Below are 22173 nucleotides of genomic sequence, written 5' to 3' on the forward strand. Positions count from 1 at the left end.
GAATTTATGACATTATCTTCCCAAGTAATGTATCCTTTCTTTTCTTTCTTATCTTTGAAATTCCTCTTGTTAGATTTTTTATTTTTCTTTTGAAGACAGGACAATTGAATCTCATGTGCCCAGATTGATCGCATTCAACATTTTGGGGCTAAGGAGGAATCTTCTTCTTTCTTCTTTCATCATCATCTTCTTTCTTCTCTAGTTTTTTTTTATGTAGTTGCATTTCTCTCTACCATTGTAGGAATAAAGGAATCAAATTCAATGACTTCCTATATCTTTAAATCTATGGCTTCTATAAAGATCTGCATTCGGGTTTTCCAATAATGATAACCCTTACCATTGAACATAAGAGCCTATTGATAGAATTTCCCTCAGGAAATTGAAATTTGGATGAGGCCATATCTATTCTTGAAGTTTTTAAACTTTATACAAGAATCTTGCTCTGATACCACTTGTTGGACCTTGTGGCCTCACTAACTTACGAAGGGGTGAATTAATTTTTCACTAACAAAATTTTAACCCCCTTCTAAAAGAGATAGGCTCAGAATGCAGAAGAAGTAGCAATCAATTTAATAATGTTCTTTAAACATGGAAGACACAATTGATTGCAACAAAATAAATAAGATAAGGGAAGAGAGAATGCAAACACAATTTTATACTAGTTCGGAAAATTATGTGCCTACGTCCAGTACTCAAGCAATCCACTTGAGATTTTCAACTCCCTCTGTAAAAATCCGTTTACAAAGTCTGAATCACATAGGGACAACCCTTCCTTGTATTCAGCATTCTTACAACTTAAGAGACCCTTAGTCCCTTAATAAATCTCTTTGAATGAGAAGAAAAAAAGAAGAATTCTCTCCTGAAGAGAAGGATATTACAATTGAAGTCCATGGAGAAATTCTTAATGGATTTGCATGTGTTTGTCCAAGAGTTTCTTTTGAGAGAGCATTTGACAATGAAGTTCTCTTGGAATCTCTCTCATTTCCTTTTGAGAGGATAAAATATTTTGAACAAGCAAAATTCTCTCTTCAAAATTTTTGCCCAAGTCACCTATTTATAGGCCTTTGATGACCATTCACAAATTCAATCAAAAGAAGTGATTGTTGGCAGATTTTCTGAAAACTCTCCACTAGTAATCGATTACAATATTTGTGTAATCGATTACACAGTTATACTTTCAAGGGTTATGACTTTTGAATTTGAATTTCTAGAGTTCCGTTGTTGGTAATCCATTACAAACATATGGTAATCAATTACATGTCCTAAAATTCAAATTCAAAATCCTTTTCAACAGCTCTTTTTCAACCTTCCCTTCTGATAACCGATTACACTTCCTAGTAATTGATTACCAGAGCCTTGCATGACTTTGAAACCCTTTGTTTTGAGGCAAGGCTTGATCTTTAGTGATCTTGAAACAAGGTTTTGTTTGTTGAAGCGATCTTGAATTAATCTTGAAGCAAATGTTTATCCTTTGAAGCGGCCTTGTTTGATTCTTCTTTGGCATCATCAAAATTCATGTATTCATACATTCATATTCTCCCCCCTTTTGATGATAACAATAAAGTGATTTCATTTCGACATCATCAAGATATGCATGATTCACATTCTCCCCCTTTATCAAGCAAATTCTTTTTGACATCATCAAAACCTGCATGATTTACACCCTCCCTACACTATGAAGCCCTAAATACAAGGCTCAAAAATAATGAAATCCTAATCTAATATGTACAAAGATAAGTGCGCTCATACTGAGCTCATGGGCCTAAAATCTACCTTAAGACTCATGAGAATCCTAAGCGAGCTCAATTTTCTTGTAGTGAGATAATAATTTCCATGCAACTTGACATATGTTGCATAGTTCCATTTGATATATAGTACTTTGGATGTAATATATGTTTCAAACTATCAATGCATTACTACAAAAAGGTCTTTTAACGACAGTTAAAAAACCCTTTTAACGATGGTTTACAACCATCGTTGTATGTAAAGTTGTTAAAAATGAAACATTTTTAATGATGGTTGTTATAGTAACCGTTGTAAAAAGTAAAATGTTTCTAAGACGATCATACACATAAAATCGTCTTAAAAGGTGATATCAGACGTGACATTTTAAGATGGTTATTAGTAATAACTGTCTTAGAAAGTGAACTTTCTAAGACGATTCTCAATTAATAACCGTCTTAGAATGTATATTTTCTAAGATGGTTTTCAATTGAAAACTGTCTTAAAATATCGTATGAGACATGACTTTCTAAGACAGTTTTTGGCTAATAACCGTCTTAGAATATGTACACATTAAAAAAATGTCATACATTAAAAACCTGGTTATTGCACATAATACAACCTAAGACTTTCTCAAATAAACATATGGTTTTACCCATCATTACCTACCTAGGTGGTTCAAGATAGATTTAAAAACTAAGCATACCTCAAGTGTGGTGCCCCTTCTAGTCTAGCAAAATAGCATTGAACAAAAAATTCGAAGGGTCTAATATATATTGAACTGAGATCATGTATTAGCCATTAATTCATGATAAAAAGGTACTTCAACAACTACAAACTTCCGACATTAATTAATAAAGAAAAAGAGAGAACATTCCACTAAAGCCAAATCTAGTTCCAAATATAACAATTGATGTTTGCCTCAAGATACACAGCAAATTTCCAGCATAAAACATTTGTTTTCTACAACACTCAGGCAACCTCAAAAAATATTCTAGAATAGAAAATAATCAAAATTATAATATAATCCATTTATATAATCTGTTGAAATGACATGCAAATTAAACAAACAATAAATTTAAAGCTAAAACCAAATAAAAATGTTTTCAAATGAATGAGCCAATGAGATATGCCCTGTAGAAAGCTCCAACACTTCCAAATGAATAGCATTAGAAATGTCACTCAGCGGGAAAAGAAATTGCGTCATAATCTGCTTCTATGTTTAATGCCTATTGCCCAATTTAATCATGCCACCGGTAATAGACTTTGGGGTGATGATCTTCCAAATTATTTTGAAACAGGATAGTTTACAAACACTTCTTGCTTAAAATCAAAATTATAAAAATTCATTTTTCTCATGTACTATTGTGTTAGGTTAGGGTGCAATGAATTGTCTGCAGTTACTGTTGCAACTCCATGACATGCAGTCCCTAAATTTATTTTACAATATTTTTTAAAAAGAATAAAGAACTTAATGGTGGTAATCTTCTCGGTTATAAAAAAAGGACCTTAACCAATTGCATGATAACGCTAAGTTAACAATACAGCCAAATAAATTAATATATTTTGAAACTTTTAATTAACACCTTATCCCTATGAATTCAAAAACTTTTACTTAGATGCCTAGATGCAACTTATTATGTATAAGATAATGATGCTCCTGTGGTATACTAGATATACGGATTAAATTAAATAAATAAAAAATAAAACTTAGTTATTAAATATTTAAATTTTTTTAAAACATAAATATACTTACAAAATAATTTAAACATTAGTTATATTGTTGTTGCGAAGAGATAAAGAGGTAAGAAACAGATTACATGTTTCGTAGCCCAACCCACAAACTAGGGGTCCAACTAATTTCATTCAAATAAAAGGTTACTAATTTTATTTAATTTATTATAAATTTACTATTCCAGCTAATTAAACCATTTAATCTTTATTAAAACTTTACAAATAAAATAAAAGTTTATGACGACATATGTTAAATATGATTATAATTAATGTGTTATTAAATGATATATATATATATATATATATATATATATATATATATATATTACAAACCTTATACAAATATTATTAATATAAAATTTATTAAAACTAATGAAGGTTAAATTAAATATTATTTTCACTAAAACTTATAAGAACTAAATTAAGAGGGCCATAAAATTTTTGTACATGGTGGTTTGACTTAAAAGTAAGTGGGGTTATATGCGGTATTTAGTTAATTTTATTTATGAAGAATCTTTTGTTAATATTATTTCTTTGTGTGTTGAGTTTTTGTGTATGATAGATTAATTTTTGTACGTGGATTGGGTGTAAATTTTAACTTAAGAATTAAGTTAAGGTTAATTTTTTGTCAAAATCATGCTAAAAAAAGTTTCCTAAATAGTGAGTTTCTTTAAATATTTATTTTCATGCATATTTAATAAATTTCTTGCTAATTGAAAAATACTAGTAGTTAAAAAAGAATGTACTTATAGTTTAGCATGAGAATCACATAATGCTGATTGTCGCAAGTCAACAAGACGAATTGAATCCTTTGAACTGCTATATGCCAACGTATTACAATGTGCAGGGTGAAATTCTGGTGATGTTGTAACCTCTGCAATAATAATATCTAGGGGTCAAGGCTCAACCAATACTTTTAAAATGGAACTGAGCAGCCAAAAAAACAGAAAGCAAATTATTATATGTTAAAAGATACTTTATACCAGTTTCATTAAAATAATACAACCCCCCACCTCACCCCCACCCCGCAATAGGTATCAATAAAAACAGATCCACAAAACAAGAAATTTGGCAGAATGATAGAGAAAAAAAATTGTGGTTCTATATTAAACCTTTTTTTGCTTAAAAATAGTTAACAATCACAAGCTCAGATAATCAATGGGTGACAGTAACTGTAAAAAAGTAAGGCCATCATACTCAGTCTTTTACCAATTACTCATCAAACAAATGAAATTTTTTCCTTAAATGGACAAGGTTTGGTTGATATCCTTTATTCTACCATGGCATGCACCTTATTGCTTAAAATAAATTGTTAACAAAATAACTTGAGAGCTTAGTCTAATATCCAAACCAAGACTTCTGCAACATCCTAATATCAAAACATAACATAGCCAACATAAAGAAATATCTAAAGGTTACTAAGAAATACATAGTATACAGTACCAAGCTAGGATCGAGATGACATTGTCCTATGCCAAGTGAAGTACTTAACAGAGTTTTTACCAGGTTCTAAAAAGGTGTAGTGAAAAAAATCAGATATAGGATCCCATAAATAGCTTTCAACAAAACCAAGCACTATAGATAGAGACAATTTTAAAAAGCTTATAATCTCACAGCACTTTGGAGAGTCATTATAATCTCACAGCACTTTGCCTAAGCAGAGACAAATGAATTAATTAGATTATAAACTTGGAAGGCGGAAAAACAAAATGAGGGAAAAAGAAGGTTATTGTATATTGTAACACCAACTAGTCTTTAAAAATCAAAAGCTGCCAATACAACACGTCTTAAGCAAAGGCTACATTCAATGTTGGCACAATGAGCAACTTCAACCTGTTGCAGCAACAATAGAACAAAGTTGAAAAGGACCTGTTCCCCAACAGGTTAAAGCTAATTATGATGCCTCAGTACACAAGAATATAGGTATGGTTTAGGAGTTGCTTATATAGCTTCCAACAACAATGTTTATAGGAAGAACTGTCAAACCAAGGCAAGCAAGAAATTAAACTTACCACAGGTGGGTTGTCTAGTGCACTGGTTGCCCATAGTCGTCTTTTATACTTTTCATGACCGGTAAAACTCCTAATAGGATCTAAACGTGGTAACAGTATCATAGACATAACATAAAAAGAGTGGCAGAGCTTGAAAATATTTATTGGAATAACTAAACTATGATATCAATTCTTAAGAATGAAGGAATAACATCATTAAAGTTTTTGAGATAGTTAAACGTCTTTATGTTAAGAATTTTGCTAATGAGTGTCTTAGGAGTACTAAATTTTTTATATAAAAAAACAATAAAATCATGTTAACACTTAATAACATTAAAGGAGAAACCACAATCAACAAGAAATCTGAAACATGAACATAAAGGAGAAACAACATTTAATTTCCATTAGGAATTAATTCAGTTTTGGGGTATAATCTTTAGTACTACAACATTCCACCAATTTTCCCTTACAAGTTTGACAGCTTGGTCAAATTTCCAATTGAATGTAGAAGTGAACCAGTTAAGCCTTTATTGTGAGAGAGGTCTCTACAAATCAGAAACAAGGAAATCAAAAGTGATGAAATCATAAATAATTTATTGTAGAAGCATGCTGAATGCAATAAATTAAAGACCTATAGCGTCTCCAATTCAAACACTAACCCGATATCTTCTGAAAGCTCGCCTTTTATATCCAAGCCTGTTAATCTTCTGAAATACTTGCTAGCAAGCAAGTTAATATCAAATTAAATCTACAAATTAACAACTTTGAAAGGACATTCAGAATAGATATATGTGTGTATACTACATGGAAGTAACTCGTGACGCGAAGGGTTAATAACCTTAAATGGATACCACATTTAGAGTAGTGAGTAGTTTCCAACATCACCAAACTGATCAAGATCATCAATCCCTCAACAACTCCACCACAAGCAGCAGCTCTCGATCCTCCAGACAAGAACAAAACTATCCCTACCCACAAGAAGACGACGAAGAATGCTTCAACTTTTTCATGGATGAAGAAGACTTATCCTCGTCTTCTTCCAGGCACTACTATCCCTATCAACCCCACCCTTCCTCCACTACCGGCATCGATGATGCCTTCCCCTTCGAGTTCTCCTCCGGCTAGTGGGCTCGAGACATCCTCCTCGAAACCGCACGTGTCGTTGTCTACAAGAACACCACCCGCCTCCAACAACTCATGTGGATGCTAAACAAGCTCAGCTCCCCCTACGACGACACCGACCAGAAACTAGCCTCGTACTTCCTCCAAACCTTCTTCAGCCACATCACCCAAGCCGGGGATCGAACCTACAAAACCTTAGCTTCAGCTTCAAAGAAAACATGCTCCTTCAAATCAACCCGCAAAACATGCTCCTTCGTCACCGCCGGCACCACCGCACAGAAGGTCATGAAGGAAATCAAAGCCAGAATGGAGAAGGAGGCTGATTTGGACATTGGATTGGAAGGGTTTGAGTTCGTCAAAGGGTTTGAAGAGTGTTTGAGGTGGTTTAGGGTTTACTTTGAAGCCTTGGACAGGATTTTTCCGAGGACGAGCAACGAGCATTTGATGCTTGAGAGGGAGGCGGGGAGGGCAATGGTGGACCTGGTGGCGTGTTCTCTGGTAGAGTCTGTAGAGAGGTGGGGGGTTTGGGTTTTTTATGGTTCCACTGGAGGATAGGAGAATGGGGGCGGAGGAACGGACATGAAGGTGGCGTTGGGGCGAAGGTGGAGATAGGGAAAAGGGAAGAAGAAGAAGGGGAACAGACGCAAAGAAGAAGAGGAACGAACGTGAAGAAGAACGGACGCGAGCCATGTATAAAATTAAAATTGCTCAAATTCAAAGACGAGTCCGCTACAAAATTCACAATATTTACAAAATTGCCACTGTTATACAAACAAAAACAGTTATTATTAGACAACCGTCTTAAATACTGCGTCGTAAAAAATATTGTGATGGTTTATTTATAGGATAAAATGAATCATTTTGAAGATTGTGGTGTAAATATTGTGAATAGGATAAAATGTCAATTACATTTTGTAAATATTGTGGTGTAATTCTAATTCTAATTCACAATATTCACAATATTTACAAAATTGCCACCCATATGTTTAGGTTGTATTTGAGAAAGCATATTGTGACTATTGTGGTGTAATTCTAATTCTATCAAAAATGTAATTGGCTTATTGGTGCAAAGTATAATTATAGGATAAAATGAATCATTTTGAAGATTGTGGTGTAAATAGGAATAAATGAGAAAGGAAAATTATATAAAAACTAGAGAAAGATTAATGTGTTTTTTATATAAAAAAATATTGTTTTGGTGGGGAAAAAATGCAAAAACACACTTCGTGGCTGTTTCTTACCCACTAGAAAAAGAAAAAAATGTGAAAAAAATGAACTTTGCTGTGATTTTTAACCTCCACAAATTTTCTGACGAATTTACCAATGTTGATCTTAAAACCACCACAAATTGTTTCTGTCATTGGTACTTCTAGCAGTTGAGTCTGACTGTTAAAAATATATTTTGTGTGGTGGTTTTAATGGTAAAAAATATTATTTTTACCATCACAAATTGTTGACTTTTTTAATGGAATATTAATTAATATCATATTTTAATAAGTTTGAGAACTCAAATCTTGATTGATCCTTACATATAAAATAATTATATATGTTGGGAGAAGAATGCCTATATTGTATGCACCTATTCCGATGAAGATTAATCAATGACTGACTACTTATTACAATTTCATGGTTAGAAAAAAAAATTAATCAGTTTAATTACTGGGCACGCGCATGACATTAATATCATATTTAATAAGTTTAATTACCCGTGTTAATGTGTGTTAATATTCTAATATGTATAATTACCCGTCCAAGGGGCTCAGTCCATGACATCTGCATATCACATTCAGCTTGCACTGCACACACTCAGCGTCACAATCACGAACAACATAAGATATCATAAAACCCGTAACTCCAGTCCCAACCATCACGGCTTTCAAAGCAAACATGCAAACAGAAGCAAAGCAACAAAAATTGTTGAAGGGTAAATCCCCCCTTGATCATGATCCCGGTGAAGCAAAGAAGAGTGATCAACCCTCACAATTCCTTTGTGGTTTATGTTTTAATGACAAACCAGTGTCTCAAATGTTCAAAGAAGGTAAGTGTAACCACCCCTTTTGTACTCACTGCATATCCAAACACGTGGCTACTCAGATGCACCAAAACATTCTCAAGGTGATGTGTCCAAACCCTAACTGTCCCGTGGAATTGAAGCCCGAATATTTTCACAACATTTTGGCCAGTGAAGTCATTGTTAGATGGGAAACCGTGAGGTGTGAGTCTTTGATTGTTGGGTTGGAGAAGACCTACTGTCCCTTCAAGGACTGTTCTGTTTTGTTGGTGAATGATGGAGAAAAAGATGTGATCAGTGCTGAGTGCCCCTCTTGTCATAGGCTATTTTGCGCACGGTGTAAGGTTCCTTGGCATGGAATTATGAGTTGTGAAGAATTCCAAGAGATAGAAAGGAGCAAAGATGAAATAGTGTTGAAAAACTAATGGATGTGAACACATTATCTGCAGGTTGTGTTTTGTATCATTGATTATTTTCATGGCTTTTGACTTGCATTCTATGTACTATTGTAATCACTGTATTATATATATATATATATAAAAGTTTGTTAATACATTCTCTGTTAGAGTATTTTAATTTGTTTGATATATCAAATTATTTGGACTAAAAATTCAATTACTTTTTTTATAATAAATTTATTTAGGAATAATATGTTAATTTAATATTTATATTTTTAAAACTTATTTATTTCTCTCTCCTCTTCCTAAATATTTTTTAATTTTAATTTTAAAAACATAAACATTAAATTATATTGGGTGAGACAAGGGAGAGGAGAGAATAAGTGAAGGAAAGAAATAAATGAATTTTAAAATATAAACATGAAAATATCATATTATTCTTAAATAAAATTATTATCACAAAAGAAGAAGTTGGATTTTTGGTATAAATAATTTGGTATAGGTTGTTAAAATACTCTAACATGAGAATATGTCAGCAAACTCATATATATATATTATATATATATATATATATATATATATATATATATATATATATATATATATTATAAATGCTTATTTTCAGATGGGTGGGTTCTCTTATGTAGGCTGATAAAATCTTTGTTCATATCAAATGCTTGATAATTTCTCTCTTTGCTTAATGCAATATGATACCAATGGGATATTACTTAGTTGGTTGAGTAACGTGTGTAAGTATTGTAAAGATCTTGATATCATGTTCAATTCCTAGAGATTAAAAAGAGGATCACTCCATAACAACTTTGCCACCGTCACCGCAAACATCTTCCTCTGCAACTGCCCCACAATAGTAACCTCGATCCATAAGATCTGTGTTGCACTACAGTACTTCGTCATCCCATTTCCTCCACCACTACATCACGTTGTTAGGAACTAGGAATTGCATATCGCACACCCCACCCCATCAAGATCAAATCACCCCTAGTCAAGAACCTGGATTTCTCGTTTTTCAATTTTATTGTTGGTTTGGTCCTAATAAGTGAGGGGGTTGCAAAGAAGGTTGCGGGGAGGTGGGGGGGGAGGGAGTGTTTGAGAGAGGAAAGGTTGGACTTATGAACACAAGGAGGGGGGCAAAAAGGTTTTGGTCTGATAGGAGTGTTGGAAATAAGGCTTTTATGTTTAGGAAAAGTGTTTAGGAATATTGGAGACTTTGAATAGAAACTTGATAGGAAGGAGAATTCTTTATGGAGGAGAGAACTTTGTATTTTTGCTTGATACAAATGTGTAGGATTACATCTCTATTTATACTACTCTAAGGAGAACTCTAGACACACTAATTCTAGAGAGTTCTCAACTCTAGAGATCCAAAGAGTATTCTAGAGAATATTACAACCATAAGAAATATCTAGACACTCCAAACACTACAAGAATTCTCTAGAAACATGACCCATAATTACTTAAGCCCAAAATAACTAAGTCCAAGGAACCAAATAATTAATTTGGGCCCAAATCAAGTTTATATTTCAACATCCCCCCTTAAACTTGATTTGTGACTCCAAGCATACTCCTTAGCTTCACGAAAGTTTCCAACTTAAGTGGCTTTGCGAAAATGTCGGCAGTTTGATCTTGAGACATCACATACTTCAACTTTACCTCCTTCTTCTCAATGCATTCTCTTATGAAGTGGTAACGGGTGTCGATGTGCTTACTTTTTTCATGAAAGACTGGATTCTTTGCCAAAGCGAGTGCTGATTTATTGTCAACACATATTTCCATAGGTTCTTCTTGTGGCATTTTTAACTCTTTCAACAAGTTCCTTAGCCAAATTGCATGACAAACGCATGATGTGGCAGCGACATACTCGGCTTCACAAGTTGATAGTGTGACTATTGGTTGCTTCTTTGACATCCAAGTGAAAGCAGTATCCCCATAAAGAACACAAAACCAGTAGTGCTCTTTCTATCATCCAAGTCTCCACTCCAATCGCTATCACTATAGCCAACAATGTTATAATTGTCAGAAGAGTAATAGTGCAAGCCAAAGTTTGTTGTACCTTTGATGTATCGAAGGATTCTCTTTGCCGTCTTGAAGTGAGTTGTGGTTGGAGCTTCCATGTAGCGACTTACTACTCCTACAGCATAGAGAATATCCGGCCTTGTACATGTCAAGTAACGTAAACTTCCAATCAAACTTTTGTAAAGAGTTGGATCCACATTCTCTCCTTTTTCATGCTTGCTCAACTTGCTGCCACATTCCATCGGGGTGCCAAATGGATTGGCGTCATCCATCTTGAACTTCTTAAGGACTTCTTTGGCATAGCCTTCTTGGGTGATGAAAATTCCTTTGTCTTCTTGTTTTACTTCGATGCCGAGATAATATGCCATGAGCCCCATATTCGTCATCTCAAATTCATTTGACATATCTTTCTTGAACTCTTCAAACATGCTTGGATTATTCCCTGTAAAGATCAAGTCATCTACATACAAACACACAATCAAAATATCTCCACTTTGCGCTTTGATATAGAGTGCACGCTCATATGGACACTTGATGAAGTTCTTGTCTTGAAAGTACTTGTCGATTCGAACATTCCAAGCTCTCGGTGCTTGCTTGAGACCGTACAACACCTTCTTCAACTTCAAGACTTTTCCTTCTTGCCCTTTTACTTCATAGCCCAGTGGTTGCTCAATATAGACTTCTTCTTCGAGAAAACCATTCAAGAAGGCTGACTTCACATCCATTTGATAGATCTTCCATTTATTTTGGGCTGCCAAAGAAATGATCAGTCTAATAGTTTCAAGACGAGCAACAGGAGCAAATACCTCATCATAGTCAATTCCTTGTCTTTGACTATAGCCTTTATCCACCAATCTTGCTTTGTATCTCTCCACTTCTCCTTTAGCATTCTTCTTTGCCTTGTACACCCATCTTACTCCAATTGCTTTGTGTCCTCGTGGAAGTGTAGTAAGTTCCCACATATCATTCTTCGTGATTGACTTGATTTCTTCGTCCATGGCGTCTTTCCACTTTATGTTTTCCACCGCTTCTTGATAGCTTAGAGGCTCACAATCACCAAAAAGACAAAAGAGGTTAATGTCGTTTAGGTTTTTGGTTACCTCATAAATCTCTTCAATGCTCCTTAGTCGCGGTGTCCTCTCACTTGAACTTGTTTCATCCAGCCTTGGTGTCGGTGAGGCAGGTGGTGTAATATGTTCCTCTATGATTGGTTGTTCAATTTCATCATCTTCTTCAAAATAAGGAAGAAAATCATACTTATCTTCTTGAACACTCCAATCCCAACAATCTTCTTCGTCGAACTCCATGTCGCGACTTATGACGATCTTTCTACTATTTGGATTATAGAGCTTGTACCCCTTGGATCTTGAGTCGTAACCCACAAACACATACTTCTCGCTTTTATCATCGAGCTTTGTCCTCTTTTTGTCTGGAACATGGGTATAGGCAATGCTTCCAAACACTTTGAGGTGAGAGATCCCGGGCTTCCTTCCACTCCATGCTTCTTGTGGTGTCTTCTCATGCACGCTTCTTGTTGGGGAACGGTTTGTTAGGTAAACTGCACATGCCACTACTTCAGCCCAAAACTCCTTCGGCATCTTCTTGCTCTTGAGCATGCTTCGCACCATGTTAAGTATGGTCTGGTTCTTTCTCTCTGCTACTCCATTTTGTTGTGGCGATCTTGGCACTGTCAGTGGGCGACGAATTCCATGGTCTTCACAATATTTGTTGAACTTATTTTAAGTGAACTCTCCTCCTCGATCAGATCTCATGGCCTTGATGGAAAGACCACTTTTTTTCTCCACGAGGGCTTTGAACTTCTTAAAGTTTTCAAACACTTCTGATTTCTCCTTCAAGAAATAAACCCAGGTTTTTCTAGAATAATCATCAATAAAGAGGAGAAAGTACTTATTCTTACCAAATGAATTGGGTTTGATTGGTCCACAAACATCGGTGTGTATGAGCTCTAGCGGCTTTGTTGCTCTTGTTGTTGATTCCTTTGGAAAACTTTTACGAAATTGCTTCCCAATTAGACATCCTTCGCAAAGTTGGTCTGGGTGGTTGATGCTAGGCAAGCCTCTCACCATCTCCTTCTTCGCTAAACATTCTAGACCGTCGAAGTTGAGGTGCCCAAACCGTAGATGCCATAGCCACGAAGAGTCGGTATAGCAAGCCTTGAGACACTTTGCCACATCATTTTGAATGTTCAAGAGGAACATTCTATTCTTTGACATAGGCACCTTAGCAATCAAGTTATGTCTACAATCTCTTAAGAAAAGACTATGTTCTTTCAAATGGATGTCATAGCCTTTCTCTAATAATTGTCCCAAGCTCAAAATATTATTCTTCATGTTAGGCACATAGTAGACATTGGATATGAATTGATGACTCCCATTCTTCAAACGTATGAGAATTTTACCTTTGCCTTTGACTGGTATCTTTGAGTCGTCTCCAAATGAGACATCGCCAGTTGCCGCTTCATTGATCTCCACGAACATGCTTTTATCGCCGCACATGTGGTTGCTTGTGCCGGTGTCGAGGTACCACTTGTTTCTTTTCTCTTCAAGTTTGTTTTGGCACGCGAGTAGCAAAGTTTCTTCTTCTCCGCCTTTCTCTTCTACAAAGTTAGCTTTCTCTTCAACCTTCTTCGAGAATCTACACTCGGATGCATAGTGACCAATCTTGTTGCAATTGAAACACTTGATTTGTGATTTGTCATACCTCGACCATGAATTTCCTCTTCCACGACCTCTTGTTACTTGTGGATTCCAACTTCTTTCTCCATTGTTGAATTTGTTGGAGTGGCTTTTGTAACCACCTCTTCCTTCTCCTCCATGTCCTCGTCCACGTCCACGATCTTGGCCGCGACCTCGTCCTTTTTGGCTCTTGTAATTTGCATAGTTTGCTTCCTTTACGTTGAGTTGTAGTAGTTGCTCCGTAGCCTCCTTTTGTTTAATTTTTCTCTTTTGTTTTTCTTCGTATGCTTGTAAGGAACCCATGAGTTGCTCAATAGTCATGGTCTTTAAATCCTTGTTTTCTTCAATGTTGGTAACAATGAAGTCAAAACTTGGATTTAAAGTTCGAAGTATTTTTTCCATGACCTTCACCTCATCATCATCTTCACCATTTCTTTTAAGTTGATTGACTACGGCCAATACTCGAGAAAAATAATCAGAAATTGACTCGGACTCCTCCATAAACAAACGCTCAAAGTCACCTCTAAGAGTTTGAAGACGAATCTTTTTTACCTGCTCAACTCCTTTGTTGCAAGTTTGAAGCTTATCTCATGCTTCTTTGGCCGTCGTTGCGTTGGATATCTTCTCAAATGTATCTTCATCCACCGATTGATAAATGAGAAAGAGAGCTTTCTTGTCTCTCTTTCTTGACTCCTTCAACGTCTCCTTTACACCTTGGCTTAGCGAGGCTTCATCTTGCTCCTCGAAGCCATTCTCTACGATATCCCACACATCTTGAGCTCCTAGTAGCGCCTTCATCTTGATACTCCAATTATCATAGTTGTTCTTTGTGAGCATCGGCATTTGGAAAGGAAAACCTCCATTCGCCATCTTTTGAGGATCTTGAAGCTCTGATACCACTTTGTTGGAAATAAGGCTTTTATGTTTAGGAAAAGTGTTTAGGAATATTGGAGACTTTGAATAGAAACTTGATAGGAAGGAGAATTCTTTATGGAGGAGAGAACTTTGTATTTTTGCTTGATACAAATGTGTAGGATTACATCTCTATTTATACTACTCTAAGGAGAACTCTAGACACACTAATTCTAGAGAGTTCTCAACTCTAGAGATCCAAAGAGTATTCTAGAGAATATTACAACCATAAGAAATATCTAGACACTCCAAACACTACAAGAATTCTCTAGAAACATGACCCATAATTACTTAAGCCCAAAATAACTAAGTCCAAGGAACCAAATAATTAATTTGGGCCCAAATCAAGTTTATATTTCAACAAGGAGAGGGTTCCAAGGAAGGGGAGGAAGGGTTACAAAAACAATAAAAATATGATTTGTTGTTGTATAGTGTACAATGAAATCGTATTTTCATTACGCACATAGAGGTGAAAAAAAGTAATAACAAAAATGTGATTTTATTATGCACAATAATAGAATCATATTTTCGTTATTATTTTTTTCACTCCAACTCAACAACGGCAACAAGATTTCATTAAGAAAACACATTTCCATTAAGAAAACACATGCATTTCCAGTATTTTTGTGCAAGGGATAATTTTGAAATATGACTAAAAGACACCCATGTTTTATAACACAAATTATAGTGATAAAAAATATATCACTCCGTATTTGACTAAGTTATATTTAGATAATTATAAAAGAATATCATGTTGGTTTAGAGTATAGTTCGAAAACAAAGGTAAAACTGTTTATAATTGGTATTTTAAAATGGTCAAAATGAACAAAATTATTAAGCTAGACTATCTGTAAATGTCAGTCATATAAGACGTACGGGATGGAATAATTTAATAAGTTCATATAATTGTTAATTATGAGAGTACATGTGGATAATTATGTGTAATTGTTTTTTACAGTAGTTTTCAAATGAATGAAAATTAATTTTTTTAACATTATATCATAAAATGACATTTATAAAGGCTAGGATTTAAAACGATTAGATGAAAATAATGAGTAACATGGAAACTAAATGTTATATGTTCGTAATACATCATTATTGATTAAGTTTTATAATTCTTATTATAGTTTTTTATATTTTAAAAAGTTTTATTTCGATTTTCTTTATTTTTTTCCAAATTTTCATTTTGATACATAAGTTTTAAAAGTATGATTTTATTCTTTTATGTTTCCAAAAAAAATTATTTTGATCATTTTATTCATTTTTCATTAAAAATGTCAGTGTTATATCAATCTTCTATATTTTGAAATAATTAATTATTTGGCTTAAATATATTTTTCACACACACTTGTAATATACCCTTTTTCCTATTGTTACCTATTAAAATTTGTTTATTATTTTGCTATCTAATCTTTTTAAATTTTTGCCTTTGTGATGAGAATCTTAAAACTACCCAAATATAAGGACCTATAACCAGGTGTAGGACCAAACAGTCAGTGGATATTTTTCACCAAATGGTAGCAGACATACTTAACAATACCCAAGTGGAGAAGGATGAAGGCTCAGCGGTAGAGACACTACTAAGAATATTAATTTGTGAATGTATGTGTATGAACATTTCGATGATGCCAAGATATAAGCAACACAAGATTACTTCAAGTCAAAATTCAAGATCAAGAGAAAGATAAGACTTAGTTTATTTTTGTTAAAAGAATCTTTTATTGGTTAAAAGGGTTTGACCTCAAAAACATGATTTTCAAATGATTATAAAAAGTTTTGAAATATTTTATCATTGCTATAATAAGTATTTTTTCACTGGGTAATCGATTACCTAGCATTATAATCGATTACTAGAGGCAAATTACTATAGAGCAAAAAAGTTTAAAATTTGAAATTTAAAAGTTGTAATTGATTACCACTTTCTTGTAATCGATTACCACTAACGAAGCTTCAGAAATTCAAAATGAAAAGTCATGACCCCTCAATGTATAACTATGTAATCGATTACCAAGAAGTTGTAATCGATTACCAGTGAAAGTATTTTAAAAAAATATTCTTAAAAGTCACATCTTTTCAAAAGTTTTTAAAAACACCACCAAAGGCCTATAAATATGTGACTTGTCTATGGAAATCTTTAGAGTTTTTCATAACCTTATTGTCTTATTCTCTCAGAAACAAATCATTATCCAAACACTTGCAAATCAATTGAGTATTCTTCTAAGATCTTTAACTTGTATCATCTTCTTTAAAAGAGACAAAAACTTTTGTACTTACTAAAAATAATTGTTGGGATCAAGAGACTGTTTGTCTCTTGAATTGTGAAAATCCTAAACCCAAGGGAGAGGAATCACTAGGTGGTTCAGAAGTTGTAAAAGAGTTTTACAAAGATAGGAAAAATCTCAAGTGGTTTGCTTGAGTTTGCATTTCTTTCTTCCTTTATCTCAGTTATTTTATTGCATTTTACTTTATCTTGTGCATTTAAAAGAACATTATTAAATTGATTGTTTTTTCTTATTCTTCATTCTGAGCCTATCATATATCATTTAAAAGGGGACTAAAATTTGTTAGTAAGAAAATTTTAAAACTTAATTCACCCCTCTCTTAAGTTATTGAAGCCACTTGTATAACAAGTGGTATCAATGCTTGATTCTTGTATAAAGTTTAGAAAGTTTAGAAGTCTCATCAAACTTTCTATTTCCCGAAGGAAACTACATTAATAGGCCTCCTATATTTAATGGTGTGGGTTATCATTATTGGATAACCTGTATGCAAATCTTCATAGAGGTTATAGACTTAAACATCTGGGAAGCCATTGAAATTGGTCCTTACATCCCTACAATGATAGTAGGAAATGCAACTATAGAAAAACCCAGGGAACAATGGGATGAAGAGGAAAGAAGAATGGTATAATATAACTTAAAGGCAAAAAATATAATTACTTTTGCATTAGGCATGAATGAATACTTTAGAGTCTCAAATTGTAAGAATGCAAAAGGAATGTGGGATACATTACAAGTAACCCATGAAGGAACAACTGATGTAAAGAGATCTAGAATAAACTCCCTCACACATGAATATAAACTTTTTAGAATGAATCAAAACGACTACATACAAGATATGCAAAAGAGATTTACACATATAGTTAATCATCAAAATGAAAAATAGTCTCTTGATCACAACAATTCTTTTCAGAAAGTACATAAGTTTTTCTCTCTTTTAGAGAACATGACACAAGTTGAAGATCTTCATTCAGAAAGAAAAGAAAAGGCAACAGAAGCGTCAACAAACTTCAGTGTCTTGGAAGCGACAAAGTTGGACAACCACGACACTTCTCTACGCCATTGCACTCGATCATCCCTACTGTCGCAACCTACCCTTCGACGGGAGGGCGACGCGTGACTCGCGGGTGCGTGTTTCAAGAAAGGCATACGCGCGGAGTCGCCACCAACGTTTATTTGAGGAAAACGTCGGAAAAAACGGAAAAGACGTGATCTACGAACTTTAAGTGAAAGGTTCGGGAGTTGTATTTATGCACGGGGAAGGTATTAGCACCCCACGCGTCCGTCACAAGAGACGACAACCTTTAATTAAATGTGCAAACATGACTTCAATTTTTATGTTCCCTTTTACGTCTTTATTTCTTTTTGTACTTTTTATACTTTTTATCTTTTTGTGGTCGACGAGGGGGTTTCCCTTGCTCCTACGTATTCCTTAATTGCGATAAGGAAATTAGACATACGTAGTTCTTTGTGAACAAAGTGTTTGGTTAAGTTGTCTTTATTCTTTTTGCAAGACATGTTTTTATTGAATGAAAGGTCATTTAAGGCGTCGGACCATTAAACAAACTTTCGATTCTTTTGAAAAGAGAGAAGACATTAAGGCATTGGACCATTTAATGTTCTCTTTATTTTTTTGAAAGAGGTAATATAGCTACATGTTGATTTTAGCCCCTTTTGAAATTTACACTTAATCGATAAAAGCGGAAAAGACCATTTCAAGGCTTTGGACCTTTGAAAATGGCTTTTTTAGGCAACGTCAAAAGTTTGGTTTATGAATTGATTTTAGCCTTAGTTTCACTTTGGTTATTAGTCGATTCGATTAAGAAAGAGAAATCCCAAAGGAAAATGTCCGATTGATTCTTTTTGATTTATTTTACTAAAAGATATTTTTGATTATTATATTATTATTTTACCCTCTTTTTTTTTTGGCTTCCAACGTAGTTACAGCATGACCGAACGGTCGGATTTCATTTTAACAGAAACTAACGGATATTACAATTTAAATGATCGGTGGAAATTTATTTTATTTTTTGATTAGATGAGAAAATGACTTAAGCAAATGACTAAAGCACGTCAAAAGGGGGTACGGAAAGTAAATAAAATGAAAATAAAAAGCACGTAAAAACAAATGGGGACCACCACGGGTACATAGAATGAATTGAAAAGCTTGATTTGGAAACTTACCCGTTGAAGATCGAAGAACGATGACGAACGAACGAAGAACGTCGAAGAACGACTAAAAATCTTCGCGAAAATCCCCACGGAAATGTTACGGAAACCTTACGAAAGTGCCTCGGCTCGGATTTTCTTCACGGAACCAATTTTTTTCACTAATTTCAAGTGATCCTTGAATTACCAGGAGGGTTGAACGAAATTCCACTTCATTTCTCCCCCTATTTATAGGAAAATGGGGGAGATGCTTTCCACCTAGCTCGCCTAGGCGAGCAAGGTGACTTCCTCCAGAAGCAACCGCCTTCTGGAGGAATCTTCTGGAGGGGCCAAGTGGGCCTGGTTGCTATTTGCACCCCATTTCTGCTAAATACACCCCCCTGCCCTTTTTTTTGGTGATTCTTTTTTGTAAAGTTATGGAAACTTATGAATTTCGTAACGATACCTGTTTTCTTTCCGTAATGTTACGGAATCTTGCGGATTACATAATCATCCCCTTTTTGACTTACAGAATGTTACAGAACCTCACGAATTGTGTAACGATGCTTCCTTTTGAGTTCTGGCATGTCACGGAACTTCACAAATTGCCTGACGATGGGTGCCAAGTACCTCAAAATGGTTAAATGAAAGTTGCATGCCACCAAGCAAAGGTCCCCAGACGAAATTAGGGTATGAAAGTTGCCCCTCTTTACTTGTCTTTTATTGGAGATAAAAGGGAAGTAAAGATAAGACACTAATTTCATTCGAGCGAAACACCTTTCGGCCAGTGAACCTTTCTGTCAGCGGAACCTGCAAAAATCTGAAAATGATCAGTACCGACACATCATCCTGATACTGTCGAATTTGTTCCTCTCGGTTGATACAAGATGCAGAATGACCATAATTTGTCTCCGCATTTTGTTGGACACGATCGCCTCTGGGTGGCAAAAAGATGTGCGGAATGACAAAGGGCACAAAATTTGTCTCTGCGCGTTTATCACCCAACTTGCGAAATCTGAATGGTAAAGGGCGCAAAATCTATTTCTACGCGTTTACCCACTCAGCTTGCTGTTCCTGAATGATAAAGGGCGCAAAACATGTATCTGCAGGTTTATCCACTCAGCTTGTTGTTCCTGACTGATAAAGGGGTGCGCGTTTATCACCCTACTTGCTTGTTCCTGAATGATAAAGGGCGCAGAATATGAATCTGCGTGTTTACCCACTCAGCTTGCTATCATGCTTTGAGTCTTAGAGATAGCAACAGAAAGTTTATACGGATAACCACTCGGGTATCTCCGCCTGTCAGCGTGACTCAAACGTCAGTATGACAGATCTTGTGAGCGCGGAAGATGACGTAAATCTTCGCGTGTCAACGGGCTTGTTGGGCCGCGATTGAAAAAGGGTGCAGAAGACGACGTTAGTCTCTGCATGCTATCAGGCTTTCTGTCTTACAGATAGCAAAATAATGTTTATACGGATAACCACTCGGGTATTTCCGCCCGTCAGCGTGACTCAAATGTCAGGATGACAAATCTTGTGAGCGCGGAAGATGACATAAATCTCCGCGTGTCAACGGGCTTGTTGGGCCGCGATTGACGAAGGGTGCAGAAGACGATGTTAGTCTCTGAATGCTATCAGGCTTTCTGTCTTACAGATAGCAAAAGAATGTTTATACGGATAACCACTCGGGTATTTCCGCCCGTCAGCGTGACTCAAATGTCAGGATGACAGATCTTGTGAGCACAGAAGATGACGTAAATCTCCGCGTGTCAACGGGCTTGTTGGGCCGTGATTGACGAAGGGTGCAGAAGACGACGTTAATCTCTGCATGCTATCAGGCTTTCTGTCTTACAGATAGTAAAAGAATGTTTATACGGATAACCACTCGGGTATTTCCGCCCGTCAGCGTGACTCAAATGTCAGTATGACAGATCTTGTGAGCGCGGAAGATGACGCAAATCTCCGCGTGTCAACGGGCTTGTTGGGCCGCGGTTGACGAAGGGTGCAGAAGACGACGTTAATCTCTGCATGCTATCAGGCTTTGTGTCTTACAGATAGCAAAAGAATGTTTATAAAGATAACCACTCAGGTATTTCCGCCCGTCAGCGTGACTCAAATGTCAATATGACAGATCTTGTGAGCGCGGAAGATGACATAAATCTCCGCGTGTCAACGGGCTTGTTGGGCCGCGATTGACGAAGGGTGCAGAAGACAACGTTAGTCTCTACATGCTATCAGGCTTTTTGTTTTACAGATAGCAAAAGAAAGTTTTGAAAGTGCAGACAACCACTTGGGTATCTCCGCATGTCACGTGACTCCAGTGTCAGTATGACAGAAATTGTGGGGCGGCCGACAAAAGCGAGGCTCTTGCTCCTACGTATCCTCAAATGAGGAATTCAGACCTACGTAGTTCTGGATAACTTGTGAGACTAAAAATAGTCTCGGTGTTTTCTTCACTAAAATGCGAACATGCTTTAGTAAAGAGACAAATATTCCAAATGATTAGAGCAACATATGCTTTTTGGGAGAAAAACAATGTGTCTACCGGGGAAGGAGAGTACGCTGATGAAATCCTCCCATAACCTCAAATGAGATTTTGGATATTAGCATTTCGTTTCTAAATGACCATTTAGAGGAAACACTAGGTTCAACAAAAATAGAAGAAAATCACTCAAAGTGTATCAATCTCACACAGGTAAGTGTTTCATCCTAATTCCGAACCATAGATATGTCATGACTTGACTTTGCAAATCATTTCCTATCAAATCAAAGATTACATGCGCGATCATGGATCAATAGGACTTTTCTTGGGAATGGGTTCTTTTGGTGGGAAATTTGGCTTTGAGTTTTCTGGCCTTTTTCTTTTCTGTTTTTGTTTTACTCGAGGCAAACAAGTCATCGACGCACAAGATTTTGGTTGGCAATCCAAGGGAGAAAACCACTTTAGGTCGTGGTTTCCTTTCCTTCTTTTTGTTTATTTGGTGACAATTCTGTATTGTTCAGATATCGTCAGGTCCAACGACCTTTCTGCACATTTCCTCTGTTTTCCTTCGATCCTTGATCGGGAATTTTCTTTCCTTCCTTTTCTTTCTCCCACTCTTTGATTTGGGAATTTTCCTTCTTTTC

General features: G+C 35.5%; 1 protein-coding gene and 1 pseudogene across 1 annotated transcript; both read left to right on the plus strand.

Annotated features, from left to right (window-relative positions):
* Nucleotides 1-6290: 6290 nt before the first annotated feature.
* LOC106795067 (protein SHORT-ROOT-like) lies at nt 6291-7124 on the plus strand (annotated as a pseudogene).
* A 1332-nt stretch (nt 7125-8456) lies between these two features.
* Nucleotides 8457-9005, plus strand: LOC102662752 (E3 ubiquitin-protein ligase RNF14). Its single transcript, XM_006591582.1, has one exon. It carries the CDS (start codon nt 8457-8459, stop codon nt 9003-9005), a length of 549 nt encoding a protein of 182 aa, XP_006591645.1.
* Nucleotides 9006-22173: the final 13168 nt, after the last annotated feature.

This window comes from Glycine max, chromosome 11 (genome assembly GCF_000004515.6).
Source record: "Glycine max cultivar Williams 82 chromosome 11, Glycine_max_v4.0, whole genome shotgun sequence".
NCBI lineage: Eukaryota > Viridiplantae > Streptophyta > Magnoliopsida > Fabales > Fabaceae > Glycine > Glycine max.

Excerpts from the sequence above, each read along its gene's own strand:
- LOC102662752 (XM_006591582.1), top strand. The coding sequence starts at position 8,457 with ATGCAAACAGAAGCAAAGCAACAAAAATTGTTGAAGGGTAAATCCCCC.